At 33.9% G+C, this 19,943-nt stretch overlaps 1 protein-coding gene across 2 annotated transcripts in view; it reads left to right on the plus strand.

Moving 5' to 3' along the window:
- The window catches only part of HCRTR2 (hypocretin receptor 2), a 158,752-nt gene that overhangs the window by 105,364 nt on the left and 33,445 nt on the right, over window positions 1-19,943 (plus strand). For both annotated transcript variants that reach the window (XM_056818433.1, XM_056818432.1), the window contains exons 3-4: window positions 3,102-3,345; window positions 14,502-14,617. In XM_056818433.1, coding sequence (XP_056674411.1) covers window positions 3,102-3,345; window positions 14,502-14,617 — 360 coding nt within the window. The remainder of the gene's footprint in view (window positions 1-3,101; window positions 3,346-14,501; window positions 14,618-19,943) is intronic.

A 19,943-nucleotide genomic window follows, 5' to 3' on the forward strand; every position in this document is an offset into this window, starting at 1 on the left:
TCAAATAATATAAAGTTTAATAAGCAGTTGGAATTGGAGTTTTTTCTCAGCTTCAGACCTGAGGCCAGGCCCAGAGGGTTTGTCCCACTCCCGTCTATTCTCATTGTTCTAATTCAGAATCTTAGCAGTACACAGAAAACAGCAAGGTCTGACCTTCAGAGATGAATGGGCCTGAGTCTTCGGGCTGAACCAAGAAGAGCATGCCACTCCAGACAGGCTGAACAAGCTCCTCTCTCCTCCAACATGAGGCAGCAAGTCCCACCGGGCAGGAAGGAAGTGCTAGTCACAAGATCCAACTACCACTCCCAGTTGGGCCCTTCCCCCACAAACTGTCAGTCTTGTTTCCTTTCCACAGTATTATATATGTATGCATGCATGCATACATATATATGCATCTGGGTATGTGTGTGTGTGTGTGTGTATACACACATAGGGTCCTTATTAACCCAAAATAATTGATTAGTCAGAACACTTTCATCTCCCTTTCAATTTATATTATTTAGAGTTTACTATATTCTCAACTGTTTCACTGACAATCATCCAGGTTCAAAATCTTATAGTAATTCTCCATTTTTCCCTTTCCCTCATTCTTCAAATCTGACAATTTGCAGTCTTTTACCAGATCTCTAAGAACCCTTTTTGTTTCTTTATTAATGTAGCTCCCATCTGTTTACCTCTCTTCTGTTAATTCGTTATGTTTATCATTCTAGTTCTATCTTTCATAATGTTTTGCTGGTCTATTGAAGCAGACTTCTGTTTTTATTTTCAACTTCCAGTCTTTTTCTGTTTTTGTTTTTTTTTTGTTTTTTTTTGCCACATAACTGACAAAAATCATCTGCCTAAAGCACAAGCATGATGATTTCCCCCCCTCTCCTGCTTAGGAATCTTCAGTGGCTCTCTATTGATTCAAGGAAAAAACACAAATTCCTCATCTTGGCAATCAAAGTCCATTTTAACTCCAGTCTACTTTCCCAGCCATATCATATATTACTTCTCCTCCATTTGATTTTCCAAACAAGTGTTCATTCATTCCAAAACTTGACACTCCATTGTTTCAAACTCCTTTCCCTTGCTTCCTTCTGACTTCTGCCTCTTTTGTTCCCCAGTCACAGTCATTGTTCAATTTGTGTTACATTTCCTAAATGAGAAGGATCTCCTGATCCACTTAATTCAACGGTTCTTAATTTGGGGACAATGAACATTTCTGTCATCATTTGGATAATTATATTGATAATATAATTGTTTTCTTTTGTAATACTATTTATTTTGAATGCACTGAAAACCATCCAGAGAAGGGCTTCATGTACTTCACCAGATTGTTTAAAGAGTCCAGGATAAATAGAAATGATTAAGAACCACAGCCTTGCTTGCTACTATTGGCTTCCTTCTTATGCAGAAATCATCAGCGTTCTCTTATACAAATATAAATATATATACATATATATTTACATATGCTTGTGTGTATGTATATATTCACTCTAGCTATAACTTCTTGGAGGGAAGAGACTGGTTGTTTTGGGGTTTTTTTTTTTTGGTTTTATGTTTGTCTCTCCATCAGTTAGCACCTAGCACCAAGCCTTCTACATAGGAGACTCTTAAGAGAAATAGCTAAGAGGCTCAGGGAATAGAGCATGATACCCATAGTCAGAAGATCTGAATTAAAATTTAGCATCTAATAGTTACTAGGTGTGAGATCCTGGGCAAGTTTCCTCCTGTATTAAAAAGAGGTTAATAATAGTACCTCTCTCTCAGGGTTATTGTGAGGATTAAATGAACTAATATTTATAAAAATGCTTTGTAAACCTTAAATTGCTATGTGAATGATGGTTATTGTTATTACTAATAATTATTTTTATTACTATCATCATCTTGTTGGATTACATTGCCTTTGATATAATTGTTACTTACGGGATAGAGACCACGGACATTTATTTTTTAGGCGAATAATAAAATGCCTATAGATTCATAGTGACATTTGGTATTTTTCTACTAATACTGCCCAATTCTCAGGGCTTATGAATAACAAACCACAATGAACTACTGAGTAACTGCTGCTTTAGTAGTCCCATGAAAATATTAAAAGCCTGTATCAAAGCAAAACTTCTCTGACACTGATCAGAACCCGGAGGTAATTATACAGAGAACCAATTTACCATCCCTTGAGTCCTGTGGACTGGTAATGAAATAGACCTGATCTGAACTTCCAGAGATGACAATGGGTTGTGGAGAACTTCTTGAATAGAATGCAGGGGAAGCCTTGCAAATGAAAGGGAAAGGTGACAGTGAGTTAAGTATTTGGCAGGCTATGGAACTACCGGACTGTAGTAGGTCTGTGAATCATTCATAACCAGACAAAGCTTTTCATATTTTAGAATTCTGGTGCTCAGATGAACCCTAAAAGAGTGCAGATAGGAGTCTTGAGTGAGATCAAACACAGATAACTATATTTTTTAGAGAAAGGTTACTGTTGAAATATGGAGTCATTTTGAATTAATATCCACATAATGAGCTTTCTTAATAAAAAACAACTCCTGACTTTGGCACAGTCTATTCAAAAGGACCAAATGAAATTGGAATAGAAATTGAATTGCTACTTGATTATTGAATGGAATAAGATGAATGTCATATTTGTCTCTGTAAAACAAGAGAAAGACAGTGCTATGATTCTGGGTAGCTCTAAGCAGATTATTTTTTATGAGGCTATGATTTTCTCTGTCACTGCAGAAGTCAGCAAGACAAAATAATGATGGCATGCCTTCCAAAGGTGATACAAAGGAAATAAAAATATCCATCTTCAAAAAAAAAACAACAAAGCGACATGTTTGTAACTTTAAGAATTGTTTTTGCTATATATAAAACATGAATTACCTTTATAAACGTTTCCCCTTTGCCTTTCCTACTCCCAACTCTGAGGTTCATATTTAACGTCCTTCCTTCCCACAATGATTTGGGAAGAGATTTCTTGATGAAATTTATATTTACCTTCCTTAAATCCTGGTTATCAATAGTGAACTGCTGTCTTACTGGATCAAAAACTTAAAGCATTTTCAAAATTTTAAATGTTGATTCTTTAATACATTTTTTCTTTCCTTCCTTATTAGACTGTTTCAGTCTCTGTGTCTGTGCTAACATTGAGCTGTATAGCTTTGGATCGATGGTATGCCATTTGTCACCCTTTGATGTTTAAAAGCACTGCCAAGCGGGCAAGGAACAGCATTGTAATTATCTGGATTGTATCGTGCATCATAATGATTCCTCAGGCGATTGTCATGGAATGCAGCAATGTGCTCCCAGATTTAGCCAATAAAACCACTCTGTTTACAGTGTGTGATGAACGCTGGGGTGGTAAGTATGTTATTACCTACAAACTGGGGATTCTGGCATCCCAACTACAAATCAGCCTGACTCTTATTTTCTTGGTATTTCCCTAATCTTGGACCTCATAATAGCTTAGTACTTTTAAGCAAATTTCACATATTTCTGGGTCTCCTAGACATTCTGTGGACATATGGCTTAGTTTATATGTTTTTAGCTCGAATAAATAAAAGAACAAGCTAATCCACAGTTTCAGGATTGATAACCAGAAATTGATGCAATAGCAAAAGTCTTTGCAACCAGAGGACCTGGATTGGAATCTAGGCTCTCTTGATTACATGTTTGACATTGACTGAGGCACCTCTAAGTTTTCTTTCAGCACTGAAACAATGACCATATGATTCTATGAGCTACAATCCTAAAACAAGATGCAAAGTACAGTAGTGAGAGTTTTAATCTAGAAGCCAGGAGACCTGAGTTTTAATCCAGGTTCTATCACTAGACAAGGAACTTCAGAATCAATAGGAATCTCAGTGTCTACCCAGTACAACCCATCCCTCAAAGTGTCTTCTACAACATATCCAATAAGTATTTGAGATAAGAATAGGAATTCAACAAACATAGAAGGAAAGGAATAGTATTCCTAGAATAGGACACTAATAAGACAAATGGATTAAAGGCAGGAGAAGGACAGAGCATGCTTGATGAGCAAAAACTCAGGAAATTTAACTGGCACACTGGGGAATGTACCACGAGGTACAGCAAAAAATCATAGTCTTTACTTGATGCTTTAATGTGATGATCCTAATCCTCCAGGAGCCTACAAACCAATTAGTGAAATGAAACAATGAGATGCTTGGTTATATCATAGCATGAGATAACTAGCAATATGTATTTGGACTAAATTATTTACAGAAAATGACTATGAAATTGTTCCAAAGTCCCTTTTTGCTCACATATATTATAAACATCTTTCTAGCTGAAATAGCATATAGATAGAGAGATATGCATAAATAAATAGGTACCACTTCAAATGCCCAAAGTTGAGGCAATTAGAGGAACTTGTGGGCCTCACATAACATTAAGACTTAAGATGAAACTCATTAGTGTAATATAGCTCTCTAATGGGTTTGCTTTATTTTAAAAAGAAACAACATAAACGGTGGAGAGAGAAGAGCATTGTACATTAAGGTATATCCATGGTGGAGGACAGGACAGAGCTGAGCTAAGATGAGAGACTAGCAGGAAGAAGTACCATGAGCTGTCTCCTAAAAAATCCCAAACACCTGGAAAATACACTACACTGAATCTAAATAGGGAAAGCCACTTTTCAGGCCAGGTACTAGAGAAGACCAAGGGCACACTGCAGTCAGTGCTGAAAAAGGGTGTGCACCTGGGCAAAAAAGAGTTCCAAAGCCATACCAGAGCCGCACAATCTGCCATACACTGGAACAGGTGACAGCTGGCAAATTTATTCTTTGCTAACCATTTCCAGGTCACAGATTGAGAATGGGCTAAAGAGGGGACTCATTCTTAAGGGTCACTGTGGAGTTATTGCAGGCCCTAGACTGTGTGGGGAGAGGAGCATTCCACTTTGAGATTCACTAATCAATAGGGATTTTTTTTTCTTGATTAAATCACTTCACTTCTATGGGCATTAGTTTCCTCGTTTGTAAGCAAAAGAGGATAGATTAATCAATGGTATAAAAGTCATAAAAACAAACAGAGATGCTATGCCATATAGAAGTACCTCTACAGCTTCATATTGACTTACTTTCAAAAATATAATATTATCTGTGTTTTGTGACATTATGTATTAACTCATTATATTTTAATTTGGTTTGAACCTCACTTAGAAGTGTTATGAGTAACCTGAGACCTACATGCATCATATGAAATACTTCTGAACTAGATGTTCTTTTAAGATTTGTCTTTGTACTTGTGTCACCAACACTTAACACACTGCCTGAAATACAAGATGTGTTTAGTGAAAGTTTCTTGATTTGTTGTCCCCCTTCATAATGCAGTATCCCATTAAATCAATGAAACAGTGAATCAAAGCTACTCATACTTATTACAACATTTAGGATAGTCAAAAACACTTATTAAACCCTAATAATGTGCCAGGCAATGTGTTAAACAATATAAAAACAAGCAGGAAAAATTCCCTTCTTTCAAGAAGTTGGCATTTTAATGGGCCAAGTCACCACATAAAAAAGGGGCTAAAAAAGGTTGAAGTGGAAGGGAGGAAGACATTGCCTTCTCCTTAAATGGAGCCAAGGAGGAATTAAACATTGAACAAGAAAGATTCCAGGGGAGATGAGTACCCACATTGTAACAAGAAATAGCATGGGTAGAGTAAACTCTCTGATGGAAAATGTTTTTACATAATCATCTCCCTTTTTCCTCAAATATCAAATTATCTTCCTCTTACAGATTAAGCAAAAAGTGAGAGATTGGAGAATTCTGATTTCTGAACACAAATTGGTACCTTGTTTCAAGCACATAAGCTGTGGATGTGTTTGTGTGGATGTGTATGTTTATGTATTAAGCATTATTCCAAAATCCTATGGCTATTTGTTTTAAGATATGATCATTCAATTTGCAGAAGTGTTCATGTTGCAAACATGACTAAATTTACAAAATGCACACATTTGCTATAGTTTTTTTAGAGGCACATCTGGTCTCTAATCTCTCTCAGTATTCTCGTCCAAACCATTCCTTCGTCTTTATTTCCCTTGGTCATAAAAATGGGATTGATGAAGCAGTATCTAGAGGGTTGGTTGAATTCACTCTTCATGGATATGGCCAAGCTGTTCGAATATAATTAGCAGAATTTTAGAGCATGTCCTTTCATTTAACAGTACATTGCACATAGTAGGTAACTTAATGAAATTTTGAGATATGTATGACTCTATGTGTCATTTGTAATGCATTCTCAACCTTAGAGACATTAGAATTCTTCCTGTAAAGACCCATGATAATACTTTCAAGAGGGCTCTGTTCTGGCATAAACCCTGGGCCTGATTCCAACAGCAGATTGTGTGCATTAGGCAATAAGAAGGAGAGTGTTAGTTACCATGACATTAGAGAGCATGATCAGGGCCCATTAGTGACAAGCCAATGAAGAGAGCACTGCTTTCTGGCACAAACTACAAACGTGCTTTCCATTCTCTCTTCCTCTTTTAAAAATAGGGTACATTTTATTGTCATACTCTGATTAGAAAAGAACTTGGCTTCTTATTGCTAATTACTGCAATGGGTTATTTTAGAAAGATGTCATGCATTTATTAGAAGGACATCATTTTATGGTAATACCCCAAACTTGGACCAAAGTAAGAGAACGGCAAGAACTTATCATGTGTTACGCTTGGATGTGGTACTACTTAACAGTGGTATCAATATCTTGGATATGGGACTTGAAAACTCAATCTTTAAATTTAAAAAGAACAAGAAGTTGGGCAGAGCTAATTACACCTCAAATAGCAGAAATAAATTACAAAATCAATCACAATATAGGGGAATAGTTGCCCTAAAATGGAATTTAAAAGGGATTGAAGGACACCTTCAAAGGAGCTAAGGAGATAAATATTCCACAGTCACTTTTCAATCAATCATATAATATTTATTAGTGGGTACTCTACCAGATTTTGTGCTAGGCAGTGTGTAAAGAATAAAACAACTCCTCTTCAGTAGATGCTAATATGAGCTAGAAGAAAACACTGACTCATGTTGGAGAAATAGAATTGGACTCCTTGAAAGAGGAGAGGACTTGCTGATTTCATATCCCAGTTCATCCACTTACCAGCTATGTAACCATAGGCTTTTATTCTCTTTTGAGTCTCAGCTAAAAAAAAGAAGATAATGTAATTTACACAATCTATCCAACAGAGTAGTGGAAAGAAAATGCTTTGTAAAGCTATACATATATACAAATATGCATGGATTTCTGTATATCACCAACATTACCAAGAATTACTTTAAAATGAAATATCCCTAGATTTTACCTCATTTCTAATACTGTAACTATTTGATTATTTTCTAATGGCTGTTACTCCACAAACACACACATAATTTTCTTACAACTAGAGACTAAAATGAAATGAATAGAAAATGCCCAAAATAAGATTATTTTTCTACTTCATATTCTTGTGTTACAATGCTCTAATATAATTTATCTTTTAAAATAATTATGTAAAACCTATTTCAAACCTTCTATCTATCTTTACCTACCCTCCTTTGCTTTAAGTCTCCTTCTATGACATAGGTGAGCCCAGTGTAAGTCAGGTAACTCATGTCTCATCTTTTAAGTAAGATCTACAACCTTGTCATAAAACCTATAAAGGGAGGACTATATCTTCTAAGACTTTTCCCCCATAAAGATAGTCTCTTAGAAAAGCTTTACTAAGAAGAAGCCAAGATCAGAGTCAGGTAAATTTTGTGGAAATAGCTTGATGAGAAAGGAGAGAAAAGTAGGAGACTGAAGCATGGAAGAGCATGAACAGGTAGACCAAATATTTTATTCTTGGACAATGTAATCAAAGACTTTAATTTACCAAGTCCACAAATTGGCTATATTATTAAAAAACAAAGCCTTATTTTTCATAATACTCAAGGGCTTTAGGGGGATAGAGGATTGTTCTGTGATTTCATTATCTTGAGGAACTTCCTCTATCAAGACAGGGAGACTACTTCTTCAACCAACATTAGTATGAAAGTTGCCCAGAATATTAACAGATGTGTGTGTGTGTATATATATATATATATATATATATATATAATCAGGGTTGCATGGCTAGAATGTTAGGTGTAACAAGTAGGTCTTCCTAATTCCAAAGAGTTATATTTAATATGCTAACCCTCCTCTCTAGGGTTTTGCTTTGATAATTTTTGTTTATTTAAGTCAAAATGTTTAGCAAGCAGATAAAAGGGACACCTGTTATTTTACAAATATCAGCTGTACTTTCTAAAATATGCTGCTCATTAAATTTCCTTTATTTGAGAGGTTTTTCTTTTGGTTTGGTTTGATTTTTTGTAAACTTCAAATGATTCAAGCTCCCCCAGGAAACGTAAGGAGTTTTAACCCCCATTAACACACATCACAAAACTATGGAATCTAGCCAATACCTGTGAATGTGCAGTTTTCAGATTAAGTCTGCAACCACATTATTTTCTAATTACCTTTGACCAGTAGATGCAAATGTATAAACTGATTTCCAGTTTAAGAGTTTGATTATCTAGCCCTAGCATAGATATTATGGAAAGCAATTATTGTGAGATGCATACAAATGCACACTCAAGCCGCTGAAGTCATTTATGAAAGTGGTTTGAAAGTGATTATATAATAGCCCATAATTACTTTAGCTGCTTGTAAAGGCAAGAATTAAAATAATATAAAGTTAAATGGGTCTCCTACAAAATCAAATTTAATATCAGTTATAAAATAGGCTCTTCAAATGTTAAATCCAGCAGTTTATTGTGAATGTTTCACTGGACAGTATTAATGATTTCATTTCAGGATATTCTAAATCTGCTTATAGGATATTTCTTTAAGCTACCAACAAAATACCTTGCACATAACAGAGGATCCATAAATATCTGCTGATCAAATGTTTGTAAATTAGACAATAGCTAATTTTCACATAGTTGCACATCCATGTAAATTCTATGGGTACCTATGCACTTTTTTCATGTCATTGAACATTCATTCACTTAAAAAGCACTTGGTAAAAGCTTACCACATGTCAGATATTATGCTAAGCATTGAGGAGTATTTGATTGCACTCAGTAAACATTTATGAAGGATCCAACAAATGCAGAGTACTGCTAAGCTCTGAAAAATATAAATTTTCACAAGATATTGGCTCTGCCCTCATGTGGTGACAGGGGAAGGAAATGAGTATTTATTAAGCACCTACTATGTGCCATACACTCTTCTAAGAGATTTAGAGCTATTATTTTATTTGATCCTCATAATAATTTTGTGAAAAACAATCACACATAAATATAAATATCACTGTCTCCTCTTGATAACTGGTATTATGATAAAATGTGAAAAAGCACATTATGGAGCCTGGAAGGTTCAAGTTCAAATCCCTCCTCTGATGCTTACTATTTGTGTGATCTTGGGCTACACTGTCCACTTGTTTAAATCTCAGTTGCCTCTTCTGTAAAATGAGGGCAGTGGACTAGTTGGATTCTAATATCCTGTGTAGCTAGAGAGCTATGGGTATATAAACACATGAAAGAAGAGAACATGTAGGTTCAGAGCATCATAGGTAATAAATTTTGAACCCAAGACTTCTGAACTCAAGAGCAATGATCTCTTCATTACAGATTATAGTATTTTGACACATGGCATGATCTTTGATCTAAATTTTAATCTTGTAGTAATGATATAATATGAGCATAAAATATAACAGCAGAATAACTATATTACATCATATACTATTTGAGCATGAGAGATATAGGGTGCTCAGGGCAAGGGCAGAGGAAAGAAAAATCATTTCCTGACTGGTCAGACCAAAGAAGACTTCAACCTCAAATTTTCTGCAATCTTTCCTCAAATTTTACTTGGTTCTCTTAAATAAGCAGGCAGCACTAAGTGATACTTTAGTTATCATACATTGTTTGTGAATTCTCCAATGTCTCCACAAGTATCTTTCTTATAGTCACTTCAGTAACCTATAAAAATTTTCCCCAGAAAATATCTGGGAAAAGAACATAACTCTTACAAGTGTTGTGAGTTCATTCTAAGAAGAAACAACATATATTTTAAAGATTCATTAAGCTTCTAAAAACCTACAACTTTTGCATTTCCAGACTCTATATCTGAACATTTATAATGAATACATTCGGGAATCAAAAAAGAAATTTTCAAAACGCATTAGTACAAATAATTTTAGTACTATATTATGGTATTTACTGAACATAGTATATTTTACTTATTCTAAGTTACTTATTTAAATTAAAATGCACCCTTCCTAAAATAGGATTTCTGTCACTAACCCCATGAATCCATAGATGAAATAAATACTATGTTTACATATTAATTTTAAAATAAATATAGCATATGATTACAGTATTGACTATTCATACGCTTCATGACCAAATGCATACATTGATATTCAATTTATATTATTTGAAACATCATGTATTTTTGACAGCATTGTCAATTTATTCAATATATGAATAAATGAAAACACCTTTTTCCCAATACCACTCTTCTAACTGATAGAGACAAAAATTTAAAAACATCAAAGCAGTTTCTCAGTGCTCACAGGGAACTTTGATTGTATTAGGAGAAGTGAACAGTAAAATTCATCTGAAGGGCAGATGGAAAGGACCATAAGTTTTAAGAGTCATGTGGTCAGGTGGACGCCAATAACTATAACATAGTTAGGTTGCATTGGTAATTAAGATGACACAGAGGCACAGAAAGAAGTGGTCAAGAAACAGGGTCAATTCTTCATTTTAGTAAAATCATCGTGGCAGCTTGTGGAGTTTGAATTACAGTGAGGAAGGGAGATTACTATGAGACCGTTACAAAATGCCAACATCAGTGGTGAAGAACTGAACTAAGGTGATGTCTGTATGAGTGAAGGGTAGGATATGAAAAATGTTGTAGAGATTGAAAAGATAAGATCTGACAAATAAAAAGACTTGTTTGAGAGTTGGAGGGTGAGGGAGAGTGAATAAGAGGAGGATGAGTTCCACACAGCAAACCCCTGTGATGGGAGAAATGGTAATACCCTGGGTACAAATAGAGAATTTTGGAAGAAAGATGATTTTGCAAAAGGGAAATGGGGTAGGATATGAGATCTAGACTAGACCACAATTCATCCATATGCCTCTATCCTATTTGACTGACTCACTCTCTTGTATTGAAAATGAAAAAGTGAGGGGTGGGACAGAACCCTTAAGCCATGCACTGCTGCAGCAATAGGAGAGGGCTGAGTGTGGTGATGTGGGTTGGATGCTTGCCACTTCACAAGGAGGAACTGATGCAGAAGTGTGTTGGGGGGAATGGATAAAGAGTAGATATAATTGGATTGGAGATAAGACTCACTATCAACTACAATAGGGGTGATAGGATGAAGTCCATATGTTCATGCTCCACCTGATGGATCACAAAAATATTCTTGACTGATTGCATATTAAATGTAGTTCCCTGCCCATGTTTTGAGATAGGGTGGTCTCTAAATAGCAGATGACATCTTCACTGCATATCTAGCCTTCTAACATGGCTTTGTAGAACTTTTATTTTTTCTTTATAGTCATTTGTTATTATAATAAATATAATAAATATAAATAAAAAATAAATATAATATAAATATAAAAAATAAATAAATAATTTTAAGATACTCTCATAGGAAGGGTCTCAACAGACAATTATCTAACTTCCATCATTCCAACTTTTTATAATAATCTTGAGTGGAGTGAAATGTCTAACCATTATGTTAAATAATTCTGAATTCTCATAAACATTTTGGTAGCTATGTCCATAATAACCTTATCACATCTACCTCCTTCCTTTCAGCTTTTTAAAGGCTGATATAGACATTAGAGCTTCAGAGGTACCTGCTTCAAAGCTTTATTTTTATATGAAAAGCTCACCTATGACCCTCCCCTAGACAAATAAAAGTTGAAAGCTGCTCAGGTGCTTGGGGAGTACCTGGGTCACTGTAGAGTTTCTTTTAAATTGGCCCACCAAATGTTTTTCAGGCTGTAGCACTTCAAAGAGAAAAGCTGTTTTCTCCTGGCCTCTGCCCCCTCTATCTTGGCTGCCTGACTCCCAGGGCTTTTTTCCCCCAAAACAGAGCTGTTTTATAGAATAAACTTGAAAGAGGGCTGAATCCCAGCAAGGAAATGATGAGGTAGGTGGTTGCCACCTATAAAAGAGTAAGTTTAAAAGAAAAAGAAGAAAAATTCAAAATATTTTTCTAACCCTCCAAGAAGTATTAGTTTGCTGGTCCCCCTTTATCATCATTATACAGAAATAAATATATCAACCAAACAGGCAACAACATCAATTAAATAAATAAATAAACAAAAAAATAAATGAATGAATAAATAAATAAATAAATGCAAACACTATTAGGTAAAAAGATCTTGGTGTCTAGAAAAAACAGAGGGGTGAATGAAGGTTGGAGAAACAGGATGAGAGATGAATTAAACATGAAACTATTGGCATTTCTTTCATCAAAATGGGAAAAATCAATAATAGAGTGCTGGTCTTCTTTTCTAATAGCAGCTAAATAATGTATTTTTTTTTTGCACTGCCTGTAATATGAAAGGCCAAGTATGGCAGAATGTGGGGGTAGGAAGGGACTTGAGGAGAATAATTTAGCATTTTGTGAAAATTTTATTGAGTTTGAAGATTTACTGAATCATACCTCCACACACACAAACACACACCCATTCACACACACAAACAATTATGATACATTTATCTAACTCAATACCCTAGGCCCTGACCTAAGATGTAAAGTGACTTAGCTTTATAAATTTAAGACCAAAAGTTCTTAAGAATTCAAGTAGTTCAAACACCTCATTTTACAAATGAGGAAACTGAGCTCCAGATTAGTAAAATGTATTGCCTAAGGTTACACAAGTAGTAATGAAAACCCACATTCTCTGATTTTATATTTAATTTTTCTACCCACTTTACCATAAATACTAAGGGCACACAGATATCGGTGTCTAGATTCGAGACAAAGTATTCAAGAGTCAAGTTAAAATTTCCCTTCTGCTAATTTTTTTTTTGCTTCACAATATATTGTCAGTTATAATATTTATAAATATTTTATTAGAAAATGTATTTATTAAGGAAATATTTAATTCTAAAAAGATGAATTTGGGAAAACAGAAATAAAAGTTATTACGCAAATGATCAGTTATTGTTTTTATTAGTGGAGAATTTATTAGGAAAATACTGTGAAAATAAATTAAACATTTATATATTAATAAAATGAATTATTCATGTTAAATACAGAAATTCCTTATCACATACCAGAGTAATAAAGGAACCCTGGTTAAGATGATAAACTGAAAGGCACCATTAGAAAAACTCAGGAATTACAATGGAGTTTCTACTTCTAACAAAGACTAAACAAAGGCTTCCATAAACTAAAATGCTCACTGAGTAATTCTTCTTTTTGTAAGTGCAGAATGGGACCAGGCAAATATATTTTTACCTTTAATAACCTTTAATAATAATAATGTAATCAAGGCAAAAGCACTTTACTGTACAAGAAATTGCCTCTGGGAAGAGAAGCAGCAACACAAATGGAATTCATGACTTGATGATTGTTCTTATCTAAGAAAAAATAAATAGCATTTGGTTTTCACACTTGGGATGACTGTAATATACATATACCCACTGTACAAAAGCCTTAGGGCAATTTTATGCCTATGATATTCATCCACATTAAGCCAAAACTAAGTCATCAGCAAGGTCACTTTTAGACCATGACAAGATATTGGAAGAATGTCTTTGGTAGAAAACTGTAATTCTAATTTTAAATCATTTTTTATAATCCCTGTGTAATGAATAAGTAGTTGATAAAAACTTAAACCTGGGCAGCTGGGTAGCTCAGTGGATTGAGAGCCAGGCCTAGAGATGGGAGGTCCTGGGTTCAAATCTGGCCTCAGACACTTCTAGACATTGTGACACTGGGCAAGTCACTTAATCCCCATTGCCTAGCCCTTACCACTCTTCTGCCTTGGAACCAATACACAGTATCCATTCCAAGGCAGAAGATAAGGGTTAAAATACAAACAAACAAACAAAACCTTAAACCTGCAGTTAAAAAGACCAGATTTGGCATCTTGACTTAGTTGCTGACATGATCTCAGGGAAATCATTTAATCTCTTTGCAAGTGATTTCTCCTTTAAAAGGGAGAATAATAGTAGCTCCTACCTTGGAGAACTATTTTAAGAACCAAATGGGATTATATACTCATAGAAACACAAATCTAAATACATGTGTATGTATATATATGTATATATATACATAATGTGTATGTATGTTTGTAGGTTGATTTTTCTCTTCTGGCAACAGCATTTCCACTGAAAAAGAAAAAGACAGTTTTGTGTGCACCTTTAAGACATTGGCATTAAGAATATAGAAAAATATGGAGGGTTTTAACTATAAATATATTTATATATAACTTTTTCATTTCAGGTGAAATTTATCCCAAGATGTACCACACTTGCTTTTTCCTGGTGACATATATGGCGCCTTTGTGCCTCATGGTGTTGGCTTATTTACAAATCTTCAGAAAACTATGGTGCCGCCAGGTAAGTGATTTCAGCTGATTTGTTTCTGATCTATTGAGGATTCACACAAACCCTAATTCTAAGAATTAACTTATATATCATACAGGCAATTAGCTAAGGACTGATAACAAGAAGCCTTGATAAAACGTTGAGGTATTAACCAATACTAACCATGCTAGGTCTTATAAAATTCTTTTATTAACATTTATATTTGAAAAATCTAGTTTATTGCTGCCTTATTGTTTGAACCACTTGGACACAGTTGCATCTACTTGGTGACAACTTCCTTTGTGAGAACACTGCTCAAAGCAGCCCAAAGAATGGATGGAGATATGGTTTATCTGTTGCAAGAAGCACCCACAATGATGAAATCACAACTTTATGGAAATATTGAAATATAAGTAAAATTATATATGAATAAATAGACTGAAATATAAATAAAATATTCTTGGATTCTGTCTTTTGTAAATAAGGGTGCAGTATTCCTTTCAGAAGCATAGATCACAGCCTCTTTGTTTAAGACACTGTTTCTAAGACAACTGGGGAGATGATGCAGGGAAAAAAAAAAACACTGATTTTTTAGTCAGAAGATCTGGGACTTCTCCTACATATGACACCACCTTTGGATCAATGGGCCAATTGAATAACTTCCAAGACCCCAGTTTCCATTTCTATATATGAGGAATTTGGATAAGATGACCTCTGAGATTGCTTCCAATTGCTTTATGATTGCTTTATCATGAATGACTATGCCTAAAAAAAAAGAAAGAAAAAGTTCTGTTCCACCTTTTGGAAAGTCTCTTTCAGTTTATTTAACTGCCATTAGGTTGGAATAACAATCACAATAATAATAATAATAATAATAATAATAATTAATAATAATAGCAATTATCTCACTTTAAAGTTTTGTAAAGTGCTTTACATAGGTTCAATAATGTTTACATAGTCTTAAATTCTGCAATGTGCTCTACATAAGCTATTTCATTTGGTCTTCATAAACCTATGTGATTGGTGCTATTATTTTCTCCATTTTAAAAATGAGAAATCATGGGTCCAACAGAGGTTCTGGGACTTGCCTCTGCTCACACAGCTAAGACGTTTCTGAGACAGGATTAGAACTCAATCTTCCTGAATCCTAATCCAGTATTCCTAGGCCACCAAACCCATTGCCAGTTTCAACCATGACATCTTACCATATTGGTAAGAAGTGTAAGAGTTTGTGTTGCATTAGAAAACTGTTTTGAGACCCCAAGGCATCATACTTATGTCATGATAAGGCAGAGAATTGCCTTTACTGGAGAATCGAAATTCTAATCTAAAATAACATTTTAATTAACTCTTTGTTGAATGAATGAACAAACATAAATGAATTGAACAAACATTAACTCTAGAGTCATGAAGACCTAATATTAAATATTGCCTTAGACACTTACTAGCTATGTGGCCCTAGAAAAGTCATTTAATGTCATTGAGTTATAGTTCTCCCATTTATTAAAAAAAGCAGATGAAGGAGTATCTATCTTAGCAGACCATTTTAAGGACCAAAAGTAAATGGATATATAGACTAAGTGAATAGAGTAGATATAGATGTAGATATACATACATACTTATATATGTATATAAATATGGGTATTTGTATATATATATATATATATTACACAAAGTGTTTCATATTATACTTATATTTATTTTATATTTAGCTATAAGCAAACATATTTATGGGTTGATTGATCAATTGATTGACATGTATTTTCACAAAGATATGTATTTTGAGCCATTAGGTACAAATTAAACAGAATCTTATTTGATCCTCTTAGTGAAACAGATTTTATAAAGGCCCATAAAATCACAATGTGAGAGTTTTATGAGACCTTAGAGGTTATCTAGCTCAACTATTCCATTTGACAGATGAAAAAATTAATACCCAGGAAAGTAAATTTGCCACACAGATAAAAAGAGGCAGGATTAGAAATCATGGTCCTGTTTCCACAGCCAATCTCCTAGCCACTATAGCATAGCAACCATTCCTTTGCTTAATAGTTATGTCCTAAATGTAAGCAATATTGTGAAGAAGCATGAGTTATAAAGACCACCATCATTGTCTAGCAGCTTTAATCCATTAACAAGTTATATTTGTAAAGTGCCACATTAACTAGTTAACAGACACAATTCCTGCCTTTGACAATCCAAGGCAGAACAAAGTTGAACAAAGTCATTTCAAATAGTTCGATTCCTTAAACATTTAATAAATATCCACTACACACCAGGCATTGGGAAATTGAAAATAAATAAATGAATAAATATAGATATATAGATTCCCTGCACCCTATCTTCTTGCTTTATTTAGATGGAAAGAACACATGCATAGAAAATCAAATATGCTTACCATACTTCTGCCTTAGAACCAATACATAGTATTGATCCTAAGATGGAAGGTAAGGGTTTTAAAAAAAATAAAATATGTAATACTTTTCTGGGCGATGTGAGATCAGGATAGGCTTTCTACAGAAAGCAGCATTGTAACAAATCTTTGCAGGATGCTAGCAATTCTATGGGACACCAATTCTATGGGAGTAGGAAAGGAAAGAATTCAATGCTGAAATAGGATAAGCTAATATAAGGGGGCAGAGACAAGGGATGAACTGGCATATTTAGGGCAGAGCAAAATTGGGTTTGAAAAGTAGCGTATTCAGAGGAAAAATGCACAAATACCCTAGAAAGTAGACTGGAACCACACTGAGGAGGGCTTTACAAACTGAAGAAGATGTATTTTAGCCAAAAGGAAAGAAAGAGGGCATATTTGGAGTACTGTATAAGAATCATGAATTAAATAACATGTAGATGATGGGTTAATATGTACTAAAAGAAGCCATTAAGTACATTTGATGGAAAAGTCAATGGAATAGCAAGAATATAATGAGTAAGGTTTAGGGAAAATGTATTATCCTACTTTATATCCAAGTAGGTATTCATAATAAAATATTAAATTATAATATTAATAATAAAACATACATTTTAAAATATAGTTATTATTAATAAATATGATAATATAATAAATATTATTGAACTGAAATGTTTTTGAAGGAACATAAAGTGTTTTCATAAATTTCTATGAGAAATGATGCTGAGATTATGGAAAAGACTTCAATTTGTGTAGCTTTCATTGAATTTGGAAAAATTGAATGTCCCCAAACTGAAACAACTTGATCAAGGTCACAAAGATATTATATATCATAGCCAACATTGAGGCATAGTTCTACTGATACTGAAACTAATTCTTTTTCCATTGTAGCACAATGATTTTTTAGGGCTGAATTATTAAACATCCCATAATTACAGGAGTTCAAAGTGTCTCAAGAGGATATCTCATCCATTTAATCCCTAATAAGAATTCCCTATAACACATACTCAGTATTTATCGATCAGTCTTTGTTTGAAGACTTTCAATGAGAGGGGATGCACTGCTTCCTGAGACAGTACATCCCACTTTGAATAGTTAATTATTTGGAAGTTTTCCCTGATGTGAATAAATTTGATTCTCTCAAATACATTATTCCTTGGTCTACACTCTGGGGCCACCAAAAGACAAATCTAATCCCTCTTCCACATCACACCCCTCAGATACCTGAAGATAGCTGCCATCTACCTACAAAGTCTTATTGTTTGAAGGCTACACAGCCCCAATTTAAATCAGTTTAACTCGACAAGCATCCCTTCAACCAGTTACCTAAAACCTGAATTTTAAGCTCTACATCCTGGTGGTCTTATAAATGTTCTCTACCATATCAAAGCCTTTTATAAAATGTGTTGCCCAGAACTGAAACAATATTCTAAAAGTGTTATGCTCTAGTCATGGATATGAAGGTTTTAATAATATTTAATATTTAATTAGCATGTTTGTTTTCTTGCCAAATTTTCAAATTATATTGATCCAGTCTGTTAAAAATCTTTAAATATTTCATAATCAGCAACTATGTAGCCATATATCCCTTCCATCTCAAGCTTGTGAAATTTACCTGATTTTTTTTGTTGTTAAAGATTTTAATATTACTTAAATTGTTATATTAGTTATCTCTCAGCTTTTGGAGAATATTTTATAGGGAAACACTGAGTTGGAAGGAGAATAATATGAAGGCAAAAAATCTTCTTACTTCTATATTTATGATACTTACAGTTTTTTTTGCAGATAATTAGTGTTCAATGAAAGTAAAAAATAATTATGCACACAAATGCCAAACACCATTTAATTCCTTTTCAATATGAAAGTTAGCATAGAAATATTTGGACCACTCTAAATTCTAAGTTTTTAATCTCACATTCTCCATTTTCAACATCCCTTAAATGACTATGTTTGTATGTGTATGCATAATATATGAATATAAGTGTATTTATAATATATAAGAATAATACATATTTACATATTTTAAAGCTGACAAAAATATTTTCAGCAAGTTCTCTTAGTGGATGTGCTTCATGTGATTTAAAAAAAAAAGTTTAACAAGAAAGAAGATGGAATTCCATGTAAATTATCTAGGATGTGAAACCAAATATTTCCACAGAACAGTTAGAACAGAAAATGCCAATTTCAGCAAAGTGTTCCTAAATGAGTCATTTGGTACAAATCAGTTTCAGAACTTTTCATATCCTACTGTTAATACTCATAAACAGATTTGGAGAACATTATATATGCCATAGGACAACATCAACTGAGCCAAGAAGTGGCTGGACTATATAACACTTATCTAAAAAAAACTCTCTTCTACTTTATATGAAATTGACCTTGCACAAGTCACTTTATTGTTCAATTTACTCAATGAAATAGTGAAGTGGGAAGATTGGGCTTGGGCTTGATTGTCTGTAAGATCCTTTATAATTGTAAATCCTATGGAACTTTATTTAAAACTTCAAGGAATTGAGAGGATGAATGCAGAATCAAATCTGTTGATATAGAGTCAGAAAAAAAACAACAAAAGGAGCTGATATCAGAAAACTAAATTCCTTTTTAGTCAACCAACATTTATTAAGTTTCTATTACAAGTCCAACTCCAGGCTAGGTATTGGTGATATGACCATAAAGAATGAAACAGCCCTTATGCTCAAGGGAGATAATAGTTTAGGAAAATAGGTCATTAGCTATCAAAGAGATAAAGCTAAAGAATAATGGACATATTGTTCAAAAGAAAAATTTGAGAGATCTGATGTGGTGAACTAGTTAACCTTTGGAATCATTGTGGAATGAGTTGTAAATTTGCCTTTCAGGGCCAATGAACATGTTAAGAAGCTAAATCATGATTTCCCCTTACTTTCTCTATTAGCTCTGCAGTTGCAGGAATGAAGAGAGTACCCG

Source organism: Monodelphis domestica, chromosome 2 (genome assembly GCF_027887165.1).
Source record: "Monodelphis domestica isolate mMonDom1 chromosome 2, mMonDom1.pri, whole genome shotgun sequence".
Lineage (NCBI taxonomy): Eukaryota > Metazoa > Chordata > Mammalia > Didelphimorphia > Didelphidae > Monodelphis > Monodelphis domestica.